At 44.0% G+C, this 16,118-nt stretch overlaps 1 protein-coding gene across 2 annotated transcripts in view; it reads left to right on the top strand.

Annotated features, from left to right (window-relative positions):
* Nucleotides 1-16,118, top strand: part of MAPK11 (mitogen-activated protein kinase 11) — a 57,740-nt gene that overhangs the window by 36,015 nt on the left and 5,607 nt on the right. For both annotated transcript variants that reach the window (XM_082242481.1, XM_082242480.1), the window contains exons 5-10: nucleotides 402-431; nucleotides 570-617; nucleotides 5,844-5,958; nucleotides 6,104-6,175; nucleotides 8,056-8,135; nucleotides 13,686-13,764. In XM_082242481.1, coding sequence (XP_082098607.1) covers nucleotides 402-431; nucleotides 570-617; nucleotides 5,844-5,958; nucleotides 6,104-6,175; nucleotides 8,056-8,135; nucleotides 13,686-13,764 — 424 coding nt within the window. The remainder of the gene's footprint in view (nucleotides 1-401; nucleotides 432-569; nucleotides 618-5,843; nucleotides 5,959-6,103; nucleotides 6,176-8,055; nucleotides 8,136-13,685; nucleotides 13,765-16,118) is intronic.

The raw sequence follows: 16,118 nt of genomic DNA, 5'->3' as shown, positions 1-16,118 counted from the left end.
AGTGCTGAAATCATAATTCGTGGATTAATGGGATTTGTAAGTTCCTCTATAATTGGCACATATGTTTAAGTTTTGCTGCTTTAGCGACAGGAGAAATGATATAGAGGAGCCCTGGTGTCAGAGGCAAACTATGTTACAAACAGTGTGTTTGGAAGGGCTTTTAAACTCGCAAAAATTACAGACTGAATTGCAAAACACCAGCAGCTTTTCTTACTGGTGCGTTTGCTCCTTACGTACATCACTGAACATTTGCCACATAGGTGGGAATACAGGCTAACCTTTATCTCTTTGTACCGTAGAACAAAAACATCTGTCTGAGTGGATGACAGCTAATAGCTATCATTAATCACTTGCGTTTGACTTTGTTGTCTGACCTCACCTATTTTCTTTTTATTTAACAGTATATTCATTCGGCTGGAATCATTCACCGGGTACGTTGCACTGGGGATATAATGCACTGTGAGCACGTCATTGGTTTGGCTTGTTGCTCTGATATAGTTGCAAGACTGTTTTTACCTCATTTGTTTTAGCCCTGTTTTAATGCTCTTAACTTTTTTGTTCTGATGCAGGACCTGAAGCCTAGTAACCTAGCTGTCAATGAAGACTGTGAATTAAGGGTAGGATTCATGCTATTTTGATTATTTCGGTACATTTTGAACCAAGACTAACACAAGTGGTGCCTGTTGTCATGCCAGCATCTGTTATTAATGGTTGTTGTGGTACCGAGTAAAAAACTAAATTGTAAACCTGACCAATTTAAAACTGATCAGGAAGCTCTCTGAATAAATGAGCAACTATGGAAGTTTTGGTCCTTTCTTTAGGGCAGTATTTCTACAGTAACTACTCACAAGAAGTGTTGCGTCCATTTCAGGCCCTGCATAACTAGATGAAATAGTAGGTGCTGCAGATACCAAGCAACTACTTGCAGTTTGGAACTAGCATTTTGAAAAGGAAGATGTGTATTAACTAACACTGCAATCCTTATTCTGCTCCGAAATAAGTCCTGTTCAATGGGGTTTACTCCCAGATAATTTGAATTTAGGATTACAGGCTAAACTGTTACATAGTAATGGACACACCAACAGAGTGGGGACATCTCTGAGTCTAACCTGACAGTTTATAAGACCTTATTGTTTGTACTGGTTTTGCCCTATTAGGGCTGCAGGTGGCGCTGTGGTCTAAACCACTGAGCCTCTTGGGCTTGCCGATCAAAAGGTTGGCGGTTCGAATCTGCACAACGGGGTGAGCTCCCGTTGCTCTATCCCAGCTCCTGCCAGCCTAGCAGTTCGAAAGCACACCAGTGCAAGTAGATAAATAGGTACAGCTGTGGCGGGAAGGTAAAGAGCGTTCCCGTGCACTCTGGTTTCCGTCACAGTGTTCCGTTATGCCAGAAGCCGCTTAGTCATGCTGGCCACATGGCCCGGAAAGCTGTCTGTGGACAAACGCCGGCTCCCTTGGCCTGAAAGCGAGATGAGCACCGCAACCCCATAGTCGCCTTTGACTGGACTTAACCGTCCAGGGGTCCTTTACCTTTAACTTTTTAGATGCTCCTATTTCTGATTTTTTCAAGTTAACATATCATCCTACATTGAGAAATCCTGGTTAATTATGTTTATATCCCACTTTTCATTCTGTAAAGCGAGAGAAGACATCTTCTGTTTATTTATACATTGTAGATTTTTTAATTTGCTCTATCCCAATCAGTTTTAAGAAGAAATGCAAACACAAAATTGTTCATGTAGTGTTCAAAGCAGCAGCTGACAATGCCCATTGAGTGGGTATTACTCCACCTACTGTTGCAACGCAACATGAGAAATGGTCTCACAGCCACCAGAATTGCGTGCAGAGCTTGTGGCGAGGGATGTTATCCTTGCAATACCCTCCTGCTACGGGGACCTTATCCTGGATGGAATCTATATAATGAAGCAACCTGCAACCCACTGCTGAGAAATCACAATGATCAAAACAATAGATGAATCCCCTTCCTATTAAACTGAAATATACAAAAACTCCCCCTGACAAAGCCAAAGGAAACACCAGCAAAATTTTATTTTAAAAAACCCCTGCTACACTGTTTTCAGAAGCTGTTCTTAATAATTCATCCTGATTTGTTGAAGGGCGGGATATAAATGTCCAAAGAAATACAAATATTAAAGTTCTGGATTTAGTGACTTCGGAAGAAAGTTCTCTTAACTGTGGAGCATCTACCAAACACATCCTTACTTGGTAATAATTGATTTTTACGAATCTTTGGGATATCAGTGAGATATAAAAAAGGTGATGTTTTCTAACACAGGAGCCAGTTGAGTCTCATCTGGCCCAAGTTTCATTTCATTTGCTGGCTATTCATTTTGTGTGTGTATAAAATGTAAATTTATTTTATCTCAAAAATAAATTATTAGCTCATGGGGAGGGGGAATGAAAGCATGCTGGTCTGTTTTGGGGATGCAGACCAATTTTTACCTAATTAGTAGTTGTTTTGTTATTCTTATTTGTGAGGTAAGCTCAGTATATCTTTATATGCCTGTGGCATATAAAACCCCATCTTCATATGTTCTGCTTCCGACGCCCAATTTTTCCACCAATAATCAGAGCACAGAGAATATGTATAAGGCCATCTTGTGATGAATGGGATGGATTGTGCCTGCTGCTCAACCCTGTGCAGAAGATCACTGCCTCAGGTGGTTTATAAACATGGGCATAACCAGGCCTTTTATTCAGCCGGAACTCGCCGGAACTCAGTTCTGGCACCTCTCAGGTGGGTGCCATTGAACAAGAGTTCCATTGTGAGTTCCAGCACCTTTTTTTTCTAGAAACATATGAATGGGAGTGATCCTATTGAATTCTGTGGCTTGAAAATAGCTACGGCTACACATGGCTCACTCATTTTGCAGAGGAGGTCAAGAAAGAAAGAAACCATTTGGAAACCATATGAAAACAGAGAGCGTCTTGTGCTCCCCCTTCTTTCCCAGCTCTTTGTAAGGGTTTCCACACTTCTTAAAAATCACTCAGGGATCCAAACCCAGTCCTTTCGGCAGCTGATGGATTGCAGCCCTTTATGCAATTTCAGGAGCGCCTTATAATTAATGCCAATATTCCAAATTAGTGAGGAACCGCTCATAAATCATTCTGGAGACGGAGGTTCGTCCATGGCAGGCACATACTTCCCAGGTCACACCCGATCTGCCTTTCAAGTTGGCTGATATGGGTTTAAGCGACACCGTGGGATGCAGTGAACTCCCCAGAACCACCTAAGGGGCATTTCCAGGAATTTTACCTCATACATCCTGGCTTTCCCCTGCCCAAACAGCTGCACTGCCCCGGAGTCCAGTGGAGCTCAACCATCATGAGTCATGACGTCAGCCGGGAACCTACTTGAAAACATTTGAATTGGCATCAGTTGGTTTATGGGATGCACTTTTCAAAGTATTTAGATGTTCCCGAATCCTTTCAGTCAGAGTACACTTCCTGAATGCTGAAGTCTAATTGAATGGTAATTGACTTTGTGGATTATCCAAGTGCTCTTGAAAGTATGACCCAATCTCTCCATGTAATGGTTATTTTTGTACTGTGTGTTTTAAAAAAAAAAAATTAGAAGAAGCTTTGAATTAATAGAAAATGCTTTTATTTTCATCCCAGATCCGCAACAGCTGTCCAGAGAATTATGACCTTCCGTGAGCATAAGGCTTGATGGGACTATACTATAATATGAGGGAGGGCCTTACGATCTGATCTTGCTGCTGCAATGCATTAAAATGCTTAGGTTGATACCTATACCTTGGACAACACAGTTTTCCAGTGAATGTAAATCGCTGTGGCAGGAAGATATTTAGGATGATTTTTTTTTACATCAAGCCATTGTCTTAAAGACGTCGGTCTCTAAGTCATGACACGCTTAAGTCACAGGGCTTCTGAATTATCCCCTAATATTCATGGAATATTTTAATGAGGCAGATAAAAAGCTAAATTAAGCCTGGCACAGTGAATTCATTACTGATTAGCTTTCTGGATCAAGTATGCTCAAAAGATTCTGAGTCAAAGAAACAATGATTCAGGCCTCTGCATCTATAACTAAGACATACAAAACAGATGTTTTTACCTGGTGCACTTTTGTCCTCGTTTCATAGTCAAAGAAAGGAAATAATCCATGAATGACCCTAGTAATGACCTTTAAAGCCCTAAACAGCCTCAGTCCAGTATACCTGAAGGAGCGTCTCCACCCCCATCATTCAGCCCAGACACTGAGGTCCAGCTCCGAGGGCCTTCTGGCAGTTCCCTCACTCTGAGAAGCGAAGTTACAGGGAACAAGGCAGAGGGCCTTCTCAGTAGTGGCACCCGCCCTGTAGAACGCCCTCCCATTAGATGTCAAGGAAATAAACAACTATCTGACTTTTAGGAGACATTTGAAGGCAGCCCGGTTTTAGAGAAGCTTTTAATATCTGAAGGACTATTGTATTTTAATATTTTGTTGGAAGCCGCCCAGAGTGGCTATTATATATAATAGACAAACAGTAGGAAAAGAGAAATCTTACAAAGATTTTATTGATCATTGATCATTATATCCTGCCCTTCCTCCCCAAGAAGCCCAGAACGGCAAACAGATACACAATTTAGGAAGGGGGAGGGAAGCATTCTAAAGCATTGTAAAAGCAATTACAATTAAAAGCCTCTAGTTACAGTTAAAAACATTCTTCCATTCTGTGATCTTGGGGCTGCCAGGAGCAGCATTCTTCAGCCACCAAATGCCTGGGTGAACAGGAATGTTTTCAGATTCCTCCTAAAAGTTAATAATGGGTAGAGACCGGCACACCTTACTAATACTGGGTTAGTCTGAGAAATAGCAGTTTATGAGAAATTATAATCAAAATAATGGATAGAGAGCATCACCTTCTGGTTTGTGCTGCCTGATTTTATGTGCATGCTTTGTGTCACTGGCCGTCACATCCTGGGAGAAAAAGGTTGCCCTCAGGACGGACCATAGCTCAGTGACTGAGCACGGTACATGCTCTGCATGTAAAGGGGACCCAGAGAGAGACTGCCCATCGGAGTAGACTAGACTGAGATAGATGGATCAATAGTCTGAGCAGATATGAGGCAATTTCCTATATACCTAAATCCTGGGACACCTCCCTTTATGCTTTAGGTTAGGACAGGCATAGGCAAACTCTGGCCCTCCAGATGTTTTGGGACTACAACTCCCATCATCCCTAGCTAACAGGACCAGTGGTCAGGGATGATGGGAATTGTAGTTCCAAATCATCTGGGGGGGGCGGCGTTTCCCTATGGACTCTGCAGTTTTGATTGACTGGTGTGTGAATCCTGAACCAGCTGCTGCCTCTAGCACCTTCCCAAAATATACCAAAAATTCCCCTTCACCACTGTCACTGATCTGCCAAGCTCCGTGTGTCAATATAAATGCTCAGTTTTCTAGGTGACCTCGTAGTTGGTTCATACTGACTTCAGGCCTCTTCTGACCAGCGAAGGAAAGAGAAACTAGCCAAAGGAGTCAACAACCTAGAAAGAGCCTAGGTGTTCCTCCTCACTTCTGGGTTCCAGTAAGAAGTGGCAGGGTTGCATGATTATATCTAGCAACATCACACATTATTTTTTCCCTACAAATGACCCTGCTATTTTCTATGATACACCTCAAGTTGGTTGTAGGAGAATCTGTTTGGGTAGCAGAGAGAAAGCAGGAAATCTCTAATTGTTGGAACTGTGGGTTAGCTATGGACCCGATGTTCCTGTTGTTGGCTTAGATGAGTCATGAGAGCCAGAATAAAGATAGGTTCGACCATTTATATAATAAAAATAATGGGAATTTCATTATTATTATTATTCTGTAGATTTTAGACTTTGGCTTAGCCCGGCAAACGGATGATGAAATGACAGGTTATGTAGCAACACGGTGGTACAGAGCCCCGGAAATCATGTTGAATTGGATGCACTATAATCAAACAGGTAAGATGGAGGGGGGCGGGAATCTCCTTGTGTTGTGCTATGAAATATGTACCTTAAGGGCTTGGATGGGAATACCTTTGTCATGCAGATTCTCCGCAACCCGGCAAAAAAGCCCCTTCTGATTGGTTGTTTTGTCTTTTGGCAGTTGACATTTGGTCAGTTGGATGCATCATGGCAGAGCTGCTAAAAGGGAAGGCCCTTTTCCCTGGAAACGACTGTATCCTTTCCCCCTACAAGTGCAAATATACTCTGGGTCTCGCATTGCTGGTGCCACGGATATGCTTTTAAAGCAGTGTTAGCCGTTTAACACACACACACACAAATGGTACAACAAACATATTAGTAATCATTAAAGTGACTGTTTTTTTCCCCCACAGCTGGACGCGATAATGGTCATAAAGAGTAACAAACATTGTGTCCTTAAGCCGCAGTAGGCTGCCTAAAATCTTTGCTTTTCTACGCTTTGTTTAAATAATGACCCAGATAGATACAAAAACAGCTTGAAAATGACAGTGGTTGCTGGGCTGGAGAACAGAGATGCTGAAAAGATTCATAGCTCCCTTGGAAAACACAGGGTATTGGCCCAGAATGGCTGGGGAAAATAATACAATTTTTTAAATATATAAATTATTATCCCTCTCTAATTTAGCAGCACCCAGGACTATCTGAAGACGATCTGTTCTTTTCCCGTTTTGGAGCATATTGAAAGCAACCCGTTTGGGGATTTCAACACTGGTACCAACCAACATGGGTGGGGTGATGCATCCCAGGTGCTGAACTCACTTTTGAATACAGATTCCATAGGCTTACATCCTGTGTCCATCGTTGTTTGATGACTCATGTTGGAAGCATCACTTCCAGCAAGGTAACCATAGGAACTGGGCAGGCAGGTACCTTTGTAAGGAGATGGATTTGCAGACAACAAGACCCTGGGGAAACCTTCCCCACTGCAATTATTAATGGCACTGTTAGAGACTGAGTGATACAAGAGATGATGGCTTTGTTTCCCAAAGACCATGGGTGGATAAGGGCTCTCCTTATTCATTTGTGAAGAGGAAAGGGACAGTATGTACTCACTGAAAACAAGGGCTTTGCCTTTCAAAGCCAACACTAGGAACTGTGTGCACTCCTAGTGCTTGGACTACTGTCATAATAAACCACGCTCTGTAGGCTTAGAAGTGTGAAGGCTTTCAGCTTTGGCAGAATGGATAGTTGGGTGATTCCTTTTTTCTTCTAGAGCAGCCTTTCTCAACCTGTGAGTCCCCAGATGTTGTTGAAGTGCAACTCCCATCACCCCTAGCTAGCAAGGTCAGAGCTCAGGGATGATGGGAGTTGTAGTCCAACAACATCTGGGGACCCACAAGCTGAGAACCGCTGACCTAGAGAGTTGCTAATAAAACACAGAGAGAGAGAGAGAGAGAGAGAGAGAGAGAGAGAGAGAGAGAGAGTTGTACCTTGGAAGTCAAACAGAATCCGTTCCGGAAATCCGTTCGACTGCCAAAACATTCGAAAACCAAATCCTGGCTTCTGATAGGCTGCAGGAAGCTTCTGCAGCCAATCAGAAGTTGCAAAAGCCCTGTCAGACATTCAGGTTCCAAAGAATGTTCAGAAACCGGAACAATCACTTCCAGCTTTGTAGCGTTCGGGAGTCAAAACGTCCGAGTTCCAGGGTGTTTGGGAGCCAAGGTACAACTGTATGGGTAGGCTGTGATATATGTTGATACACCCATACAATGACAAGCTTTGTTCGGTATTTGGTGATGGATCACACTCTCATAACAACCAAATCTGAGATTTCTACTAAACTCTCTTATCATTTCCTAAAACGACCAATGGATCATTCAGCTAATATAGCCGAGGACTTAAAGACATATACTGTATAACTCTGTTTCAGTTTCCATTGTCTGGTGAAGAATAAGATTGCACTGTGTCTGCAAAGAGCTTTATGGCATAAGGAAAGTCTACTTCTCTAAACTTCCACCGTTAGATAACGGAGTAGATTAAGCAGAGGTTGGATACAGGTTTGGCAATTTATGTAAGCAAGTGGCTCATCTGCTATTTCCCCACATTTCCTGTAGCTTTCTTAAATTTGTACAGATATTGACCAGCTGAAACGAATAATGGAAGTGGTTGGTACACCCAGTTCTGAACTTCTCAAGAAAATCTCATCAGAGCATGTAAGTGCAATGCTTCACCAAGAATAATCATTGAGATCTATTTGCTGTCTCATGTTGGTTTCCTGAGTTGTTCAGGAACAAAATGTTTTCAATTTACGAAGCTTTTTAAAGCAGTTAATGGTAATCATATGTGAGCGGTGAATTTTAGAATGTTAAAAGATGCTAGGTGTTTTTAATACAATCCCATTGTGGATTTGGGATGCGGGTGGCGCTGTGGGTTAAACCACAGAGCCTAGGACTTGCCGATAAGAAGGTCGGCGGTTCAAATCCCCACGACGGACTGAGCTCCCGTTGCTTGGTCCCTGCTCCTGCCAACCTAGCAGTTCGAAAGCACGTCAAAGTGCAAGTAGATAAATAGGTACCACTCCAGCGGGAAGGTAAACAGTGTTTATGTTCGCTGCTCTGGTTTGCTGGAAGCGTCTTAGTCATGCTGGCCATATGACCCAGAAGCTGTCTGCAGACAAACGCCAGCTCCCTCGGCCAATAAAGCGAGATGAGTGCCGCAACCCCAGAGTCGGCCACGACTGGACCTAATGGTCAGGGGTCCCCTTTACCTTTTATTGTGGGTTTGTGAAGAAAAGGAGATCCACAGCTTTTGGTTTGTAGGCAACGTAATCTAAGCAACCTATGAAAGACAAGTAAATTGGGAAGCCATAGCAAACACATAATATAGATGCCATTTTCTAAGCATGGTTAGAATGTATACATGGTTGCTTATTCCAGGGGGGTATCTAGATTAGGGGCAAAAAAACAGAGAGAAAAGCATATTTTTAAGAACTAAAAATATTATCATGGCATAAGATTTTGTGGACTTGAACCCATGACATTGCATTCAATAGGCAGATTACATACAACGTAAACCATTGACAAATGCAGTCGCCGGAGAGAATACTTTCTTGCTATGCTGTGTTAATTTAACACCTGTAGTGGGAAAGAAGCACACAATCCTGATGAAGTCCAATTTGAGTAAGACTGAATTTGCTGATAAATTCTAGTTTATAAATGTTATGCTATAGTCTCCTTTTGAAGCCTTTTATGGTGAAGTATGGTGATTTTGAGGTTAGCATGTCCCAGGAGACTGAAACATTGGCAACATTCAGAAATTAGTGGGACATTATTGATGCCATAGTTGTGTCCATTTATTCTCTTGCATAGAAATTGATATGAGGCTGAAAGGTGTAGCGTATATAATGTTGGAGAATGTATGTGTAATGAATCCCTGGTGGTATGGTTAATGTTTTTGGGTCCTACAGGTAGTTTTGTAGGAGCAGATTGTCAGGAAAGTGGCTTGCTGCAGGCATGACCCTGGTTTGTATCATTGTTGGGTAGTCCATTGTTGGTTGTGAGTCTCTAAATGACAACAGACCTATCAGTCAAGGTAAAGGGTAAAGGACCCCTGACAGTTAAGTACAGTCGCAGACGATTCTGGAGTTGCAGCGCTCATCTCACTTTACAAGCCGAGGGAGCTGGCGTTTGTCCGCAGACAGTTTTTCCGGGTCATGTGGCCAACATGACTAAGCCACTTCTTGCGCAACGGAACACCGAAACCAGAGCAGCACACGGAAATGCCGTTTACCTTCCTACTGGAGTGGTACCTATTTATCTACTTGCACTTTTTGGCATGCTTTTGAACTGCTAGGTTGGCAGGAGCTGGGACAGAGAAATGGGAGCTCACCCCGTTGCAGGGATTCGAACCACCGACCTTCTGATTGGCAAGTCCAAGAGGCTCAGTGGTTTAGACCACAGTGCGCTCTCAGGAAAAAGGATCATTGTCCACAATTAGCTGTAGATTATTTTAGTAATTTATGCCACAACTGTAGAAACACTGGTTTGCACGTCACAAACCATGGTTTAGTTAGTGCAACCACAGTTGCGCTCTCAGGAAAAAGGATCGTTGTCCACAATTAGCTGTAGATTATTTTAGTAATTTATGCCACAACTGTAGAAACACTGGTTTGCACGCCAAACCATGGTTTAGTTAGTGCAACCACATGCAGGCTCCCACAAGAGATCATGGTCGCATTGTCACAGGCATTTTTGCTGTTGACACCATGCATTGAGCTAAACTATGGCTGTAACCTGGAATCACCATTTAGCGCCTTCTAGTTGTAACCAAGGTTTGACTTAATGTGACATGCAAAGCAAGCCACTAAGTTTATCACTGTCTCTGTTCTATGTGTTTTCAATGGGAATCCTGGGAATCTTGTGCTATTTAATATACCGTATTTTTCCGTGTATAAGACTAGGGTCTTTTCCTTTAAAATAATGTCAAAAATTTGGGGGTGTCTTATAGAAGGGGGTGTCTTATAGATGGGAAAATAAGGTACTCTGTTTTGACACAGAACATGGGGCGGGGAGTTGAATTCACTCTCCTTCCCCCACTACTGCTCCCTGGGTGATTGCTCAAATGATACTTTAAGATGATTCTCATCCCACTCCATGCATCTACAGAGCTGAATCTATTTAATACATAGAAACTGGAAATGGACTCTTTAAAATATTCAGCAGAATTACAAGAGGGCACACGAGAACAGTCTAAGTCAAATATGTCTCTGTGTTTAGTTAAAGATTTGCCGGTAGCATTTTTGGAATAAATGCCTGTTTTGCAAATTACACACTTAAATGCCATTAAACATATTGGGTGAGATTAAATGGATAATTGAAAGATTATAATAGTAGTGAGATTAAAGGGGGCAGTTGAGGGATTCATTATCTACCCATTTTGTGAACAAATAATGATGGCAAGCAATGAAAAGTATGGCTGTTAATTAGGTTGCTGTGATGGTGGCTTTGTTATAAAAAGCATAAAAAACATTAAGGAGAGAAATTAAAACTTGCAGGTACTTAGAAAAATGCCCAAGCCCATAACATGAGAGTAATGTTGTCTGCTTGCATTGTTTTTAACTCAAATGTACCTCATTAATTACTGATGAAGAAATACCTGTCTTCAGGTTGAATCCTGACAAGACAGAAGTACGGTTTTGGGGGACAGGGGGCGGGTGAGTGTGGGGGTCTCCCTGGTCCTGAATGGGATAAATGTGCCCCTGAAGGACCAGGTGCACAGCCTGGGAGTCAATTTGGACACACAGCTGTCCATGGAGGTGCAGGTCAATTCTGTGTCCAGGGCGGCTGTCTACCAGCTCCATCTGGTACACAGGCTGAGACCCTACCTGCCCACAGACTGTCTCGCCAGAGTGGTGCATGCTCTAGTTATCTCTCACTTGGACCACTTCAATGCGCTCTACGTGGGGCTACCTTTGACGGTGACCCGGAAACTACAACTAATCCAGAATATGGCAGCTAGACTGGTGACTGGGAGTAGCCACCGAGACCATGTAACACCGGTTCTGAAAGACCTTCATTGGCTCCAAGTACGCTTCCGAGCACAATTCAAAGTGTTGGCGCTGACCTTTAAAGCCCTAAACGGCCTCGGCTCAGTATACCTGAAGGAGTGTCTCCACCCCCATCGTTCTGCCCAGACACTGAGGTCTAGCTCTGAGGGCCTTCTGGCGGTTCCCTCACTGCAAGAAGTGAGGTTACAGGGAACCAGGCAGAGGGCCTTCTTGGTAGTGGCGCCCACCCTGTGGAACGCCCTCCCATCAGATGTCCAGGAAATACACAACTATCTGGCTTTTAGAAGACATCTGAAAGCAGCCCTGTTTAGAGAAGCTTTTAATATTTGATCTTTTATCATGTTTTTAATGTTCTGTTGGGAGCCGCCCAGAATTCCCTATTCCTCGATAGGGAATTACAAAAGTTATTACTTTAGGTTTTCTGTTCCTCCTGTTTCTCTGTTGTACTCAGAGCTGCTCTTGGTTGCTTGGCCATATCCTTCCCAAATCATAGCATTCTCTGACCATTTCCTGATGTGTTTCTGGTGATGTTCCCAGAATGCCAGTTATAAGCGTTCTAGGTTCTGAAGAAGGGTGCTTGTGGAGACTTGCAAGTAAGTTAGTCAAACACTTAAGGTAAAGGAATCCCTGACCATTAAGTCCAGTCATGGACAACTCTGGGGTCATAGCGCTCATCTCGCTTTACTAGCCGAGGGAGCCGGCGTTTGTCCGCAGACAGTTTTTCTGGGTCGTGTGGCCAGCATGACTAAGCCACTTCTGGCAAACCAGAGCAGCGCACGGAAACACCGTTTACCTTCCCGCAGGAGCGGTACCTATTTATCTATTTGCACTTTGATGTGCTTTCAAAATGCTAGGTGGGCAGAGGCTGGGACCGAGCAACGGGAGCTCACCCCGTCGCCAGGATTCGAACTGCAAGCCCCTAGGCTCTGCGGTTTAGACCACAGTGCCACCCACGTCAAACACTTGCTGTGTAGTAAATCCCAAAGTCCTATTAAAAGGCAAACTCTCTTTTCAAATGCACCTAACGAATGTAGTTATTTGCTTTTAATGAAAGCAGCTTCAGGAGGCTGTAATTTTCAGCTCATGAGAGTGGCATGGGTGTGGTAATGTCTGACCTGAATGATTTTTCATATGAAAAACGGAAGTGAGCAGGAAAACATGGAATAGACAATAATGAATATAATTGGCCAAAAAATACAGTTTAGGTTTCAAAGTGTGTATGAGCAAGAATGTCACTTCTGCCCTTTTTATTGCTGTGACAGTACATTTTGACATTTCTGATGCCTGTTAAAGCGATGATGACTGCGTGATTCATATGGTTGCCACTGGGAATAGAGGATATGACACCTCTTTGCTGATCGCTGCTTTTCTAGTTCACCTTATAGACCTGTGGAGATTTTGCAGTCATGTATTTCACAAGGTGGTTTTTTTATATTCCTTGAGGGTCACTCAGGGCAGTCCCTCGGGTACACTGCTGAGTCCAGACTTCACTCAAAATACCTGCCGTGTCCACCTGCTGTCTTATAGAGAGCATTAGGACTATCCCTTTATATTTGCGCATTTACATTAGTTTGTGGGCTCAGGTGTGTTTAACTTAGGAATCCACCCAGGCCAGAACACAGACAGTTAGAACTTCAGAATATATGTGAGAACGCAAACATATATGTAATTAAGGTAACATTCAAAACAAGTAGTCATTATAGGCAGAGTTCTAATTTCCTAACTCACTAGCTTAAGTTTCATAACAGGGGTCTGATACTTTGACATATACTTTCATTATCTCTCTCATCTTATTCCCCTCCCCACACACACCCAGATACACTATCATTTCTCAGCAACACTACCAGTTACCCCCTAATATCAACCATCCTTCCACTTAATTCTGTCACAGGGTTAGACCAGGGCTTCAATAACATCTGATTTACACCCATGTTTAGCAGAGGTGAGATGGATGAAGAGAGCTAACCCAAAAAAGTGGTTTGCCTCTCATCTTCGAGTTGCAATTTTATTAACTCTCTGTCTTACAGATTGATATCTATAAACCTTGCAATTATTCAGGGATGGCTGGCTGTGTTGAAATGCCATTATTTTTTATGCCTAGGCACCAAAGGAGTTGTGTGTATTGATTCCCCAAGGGTGAATATATATATTTTTGACCAAAAACCTAAATACATGCATCCACCTTCCTTTATTGCAGGCCAGAAAGTACATAGAATCTCTACCACACATGCCTCAACAGGATCTGAAAGCAGTATTTCGTGGAGCCAACCCATTAGGTATGAACTTGGAGGTTTTAGTATTTACTATTCTTGTTTTGCACAGGTACAGTCCGCTCAGGTAGAAAATGTATGGTGTTGTCAATTTTTCAAACGTCTTCAGTCTCGTATAAGGGTGGAGAACCTCAACCCAAGAGGCTATCTCTTAACTAGCCATCGTGTCTCTTCTAAGCCATGCTCTGCCCTGCATCCTTCTTGAGAGCTTTTGCCTAGCTAGAATGTGAATGTGATAATACCTTTTGCTTACCAGAATGGTAACACCTGAGTTTTGCATGGCTGAAATGTAGCCTGCTGTACAAAGGTAATACATGCCTCCATTGTTCTGTCCCCTTTTGCCTCTTGCCTCACCTGCCTCTGGAACGTTCTCCATGAAGGATCCTTGGAGCGCATTCCTTAGTCTAATACAGTGGACACTCGGGTTGTGAATGTGATCTATGCGGGATGCACATTCTCAACCCACAGCGTTCGCACCCCAAGTCTGTGCACGCACGGATTGCGATTCAGCGTGTCTGCGCATGTGCGACTGCCGAAACCTGGAACCCATTCCAGTACTTCTGGGTTTCGGCAGTCCGCAACCCGAAAAAACTCAACCTGAAGCGGACGCAACATGAGGTATGACTACTAGGACTAGCAGCAGAAGTACTGCACAAGGCACTGGATAATTCTTTTTTAAAAAATGAAATTTCCATCCAATGCCTGCCTTTTTAACACAACATCACAGCCTTTCTGTGGTTGTCCGGAAGCTTAACTGCATGTAACTACCTAAAAATGCATTTTCAGGAACTGTAAGTTAGCTTGTAAGCAACTACAGTGGTACCTCGCAAGACGAAAAGAATCCGTTCTGTGATTCTCTTTGTCTAGCGGTTTTTTCGTCTTGCGAAGCAAGCCCATTGAAGGATTAGCGCTTTTAGCGGCTTTTAGCGGCTTATCTGCTGATCGGATCAGCTGATAAGCAGCTTAGGTGCTTAGAAAAAGGGGGGAGAAGGGGAAAAAACCAGCAGGAACTCGCAAGACATTGTCGTCTTGCGAAGCAAGCCCATAGGAAATTCGTTTTGCGAAGCACCTCCAAAACGGAAAACTCTTTCGTTTAACGAGTTTTCCGTCTTGCGAGGCATTCGTCTTGCGGGGCACCACTGTACTATGTAGCTCCTGTTACAGATAGGTAGCCGTGTTGGTCTGCCATAGTCAAAATAAAAAAATTCCTGCCAGTAGCACCTACTTAGTTGGTCTTTAAGGTGCTACTGGAAGGAATTTTTTTATGTAGCTCCTGGTTATCTGACTCTATCCTTCTGCTTGTTACCAGAATGGCAGTATATATATCATCAGTCTATGGTCCAATATTTATTGTTTTTTGTTTGCCTGAAGGCCTTGTAGAGTGGACTGAGTTAGCAAATCTTTCCCCCCTCCTCCTTCCCTAGCCCCTCTCTTTTTCAACATACACCAGGACAAAAGCCCTGGATGGTGAATGTGTGTGCACTTACTATGGTAGTAAGTTGTGCTATATATCCCACCCGCTCCTTGAGGATCTCCACCCTCTTGCCCAACACCCTTCCTTGCCTTGACAGCACTTTCACAAATCAGCAGTTGCGAAGGGAGCAGAATTGATCGTGCGGGACATAAATGCAGCCTTGGTTTGGGGATCAGATTGTGTATTGCATAAGCTGTCGGTCTGACTTCCTGCTTTTCAGCCGAAACGTTGCCCAAGGTTACTCATGGATCTCTTAATTCAAAGTCTAAGGTCTCCCTGTTTACCCTTAGCACATAGCAGTCTGGTTCAAGGCTCTCTCAAACCCTGTAGCACTCAGAATTGCTAAGCTAATGGCAGCGGCGTAGCGTGAGTTCTCAGCACCCGGGGCAACGCAAGTAATTTGCGCCCCCTAACCCGGGGCAAGGCAAGTAATTTGCGCCCCCCCCTAACCCGCGAGTTGCCGCTGGCGCTGCCGCCCAAACGATGCCGCTTGCCCGGAGGAGGAGGGGGGCAGAGAGGCGAGGAAAATGCAACTGCCCAGCAGCTGCAGCAGCACCGGCGGAGGCGGGGCTGTGAGGAGGGGCTGCCTGGCGCGTTCTCCGCGGCGAGCGCTGAGAGCCGCTGCCTGCCGGGCGCCTTCAGCCCGGACGCGCGCACAGCTCGGCGGTTTCGCGAGACATGCGGCTCCGCTACAGCCTGCGCCCAAGGCTCTTCGGCGACTCCGGAGGCAGCGAGCGCGCCCCCCCCATATGTTGCGCCCGGTGCGGCCGGCACCCCTGGCACCCCCCATGCTACGCCACTGGCTAATGGCAACCAGATGGCACAAGCCACCTGAGATTACGGCAGCAAATAAGGTGCTTGCCACTAGACAGCACTTAATATTGGC

Source organism: Podarcis vaucheri, assembly GCF_965113315.1.
Source record: "Podarcis vaucheri genome assembly, contig: SUPER_10_unloc_1, whole genome shotgun sequence".
Lineage (NCBI taxonomy): Eukaryota > Metazoa > Chordata > Lepidosauria > Squamata > Lacertidae > Podarcis > Podarcis vaucheri.
The sequence above is the reverse complement of the archived record's forward strand: the minus strand, read 5'-3'. Positions and strand labels throughout refer to the sequence as shown.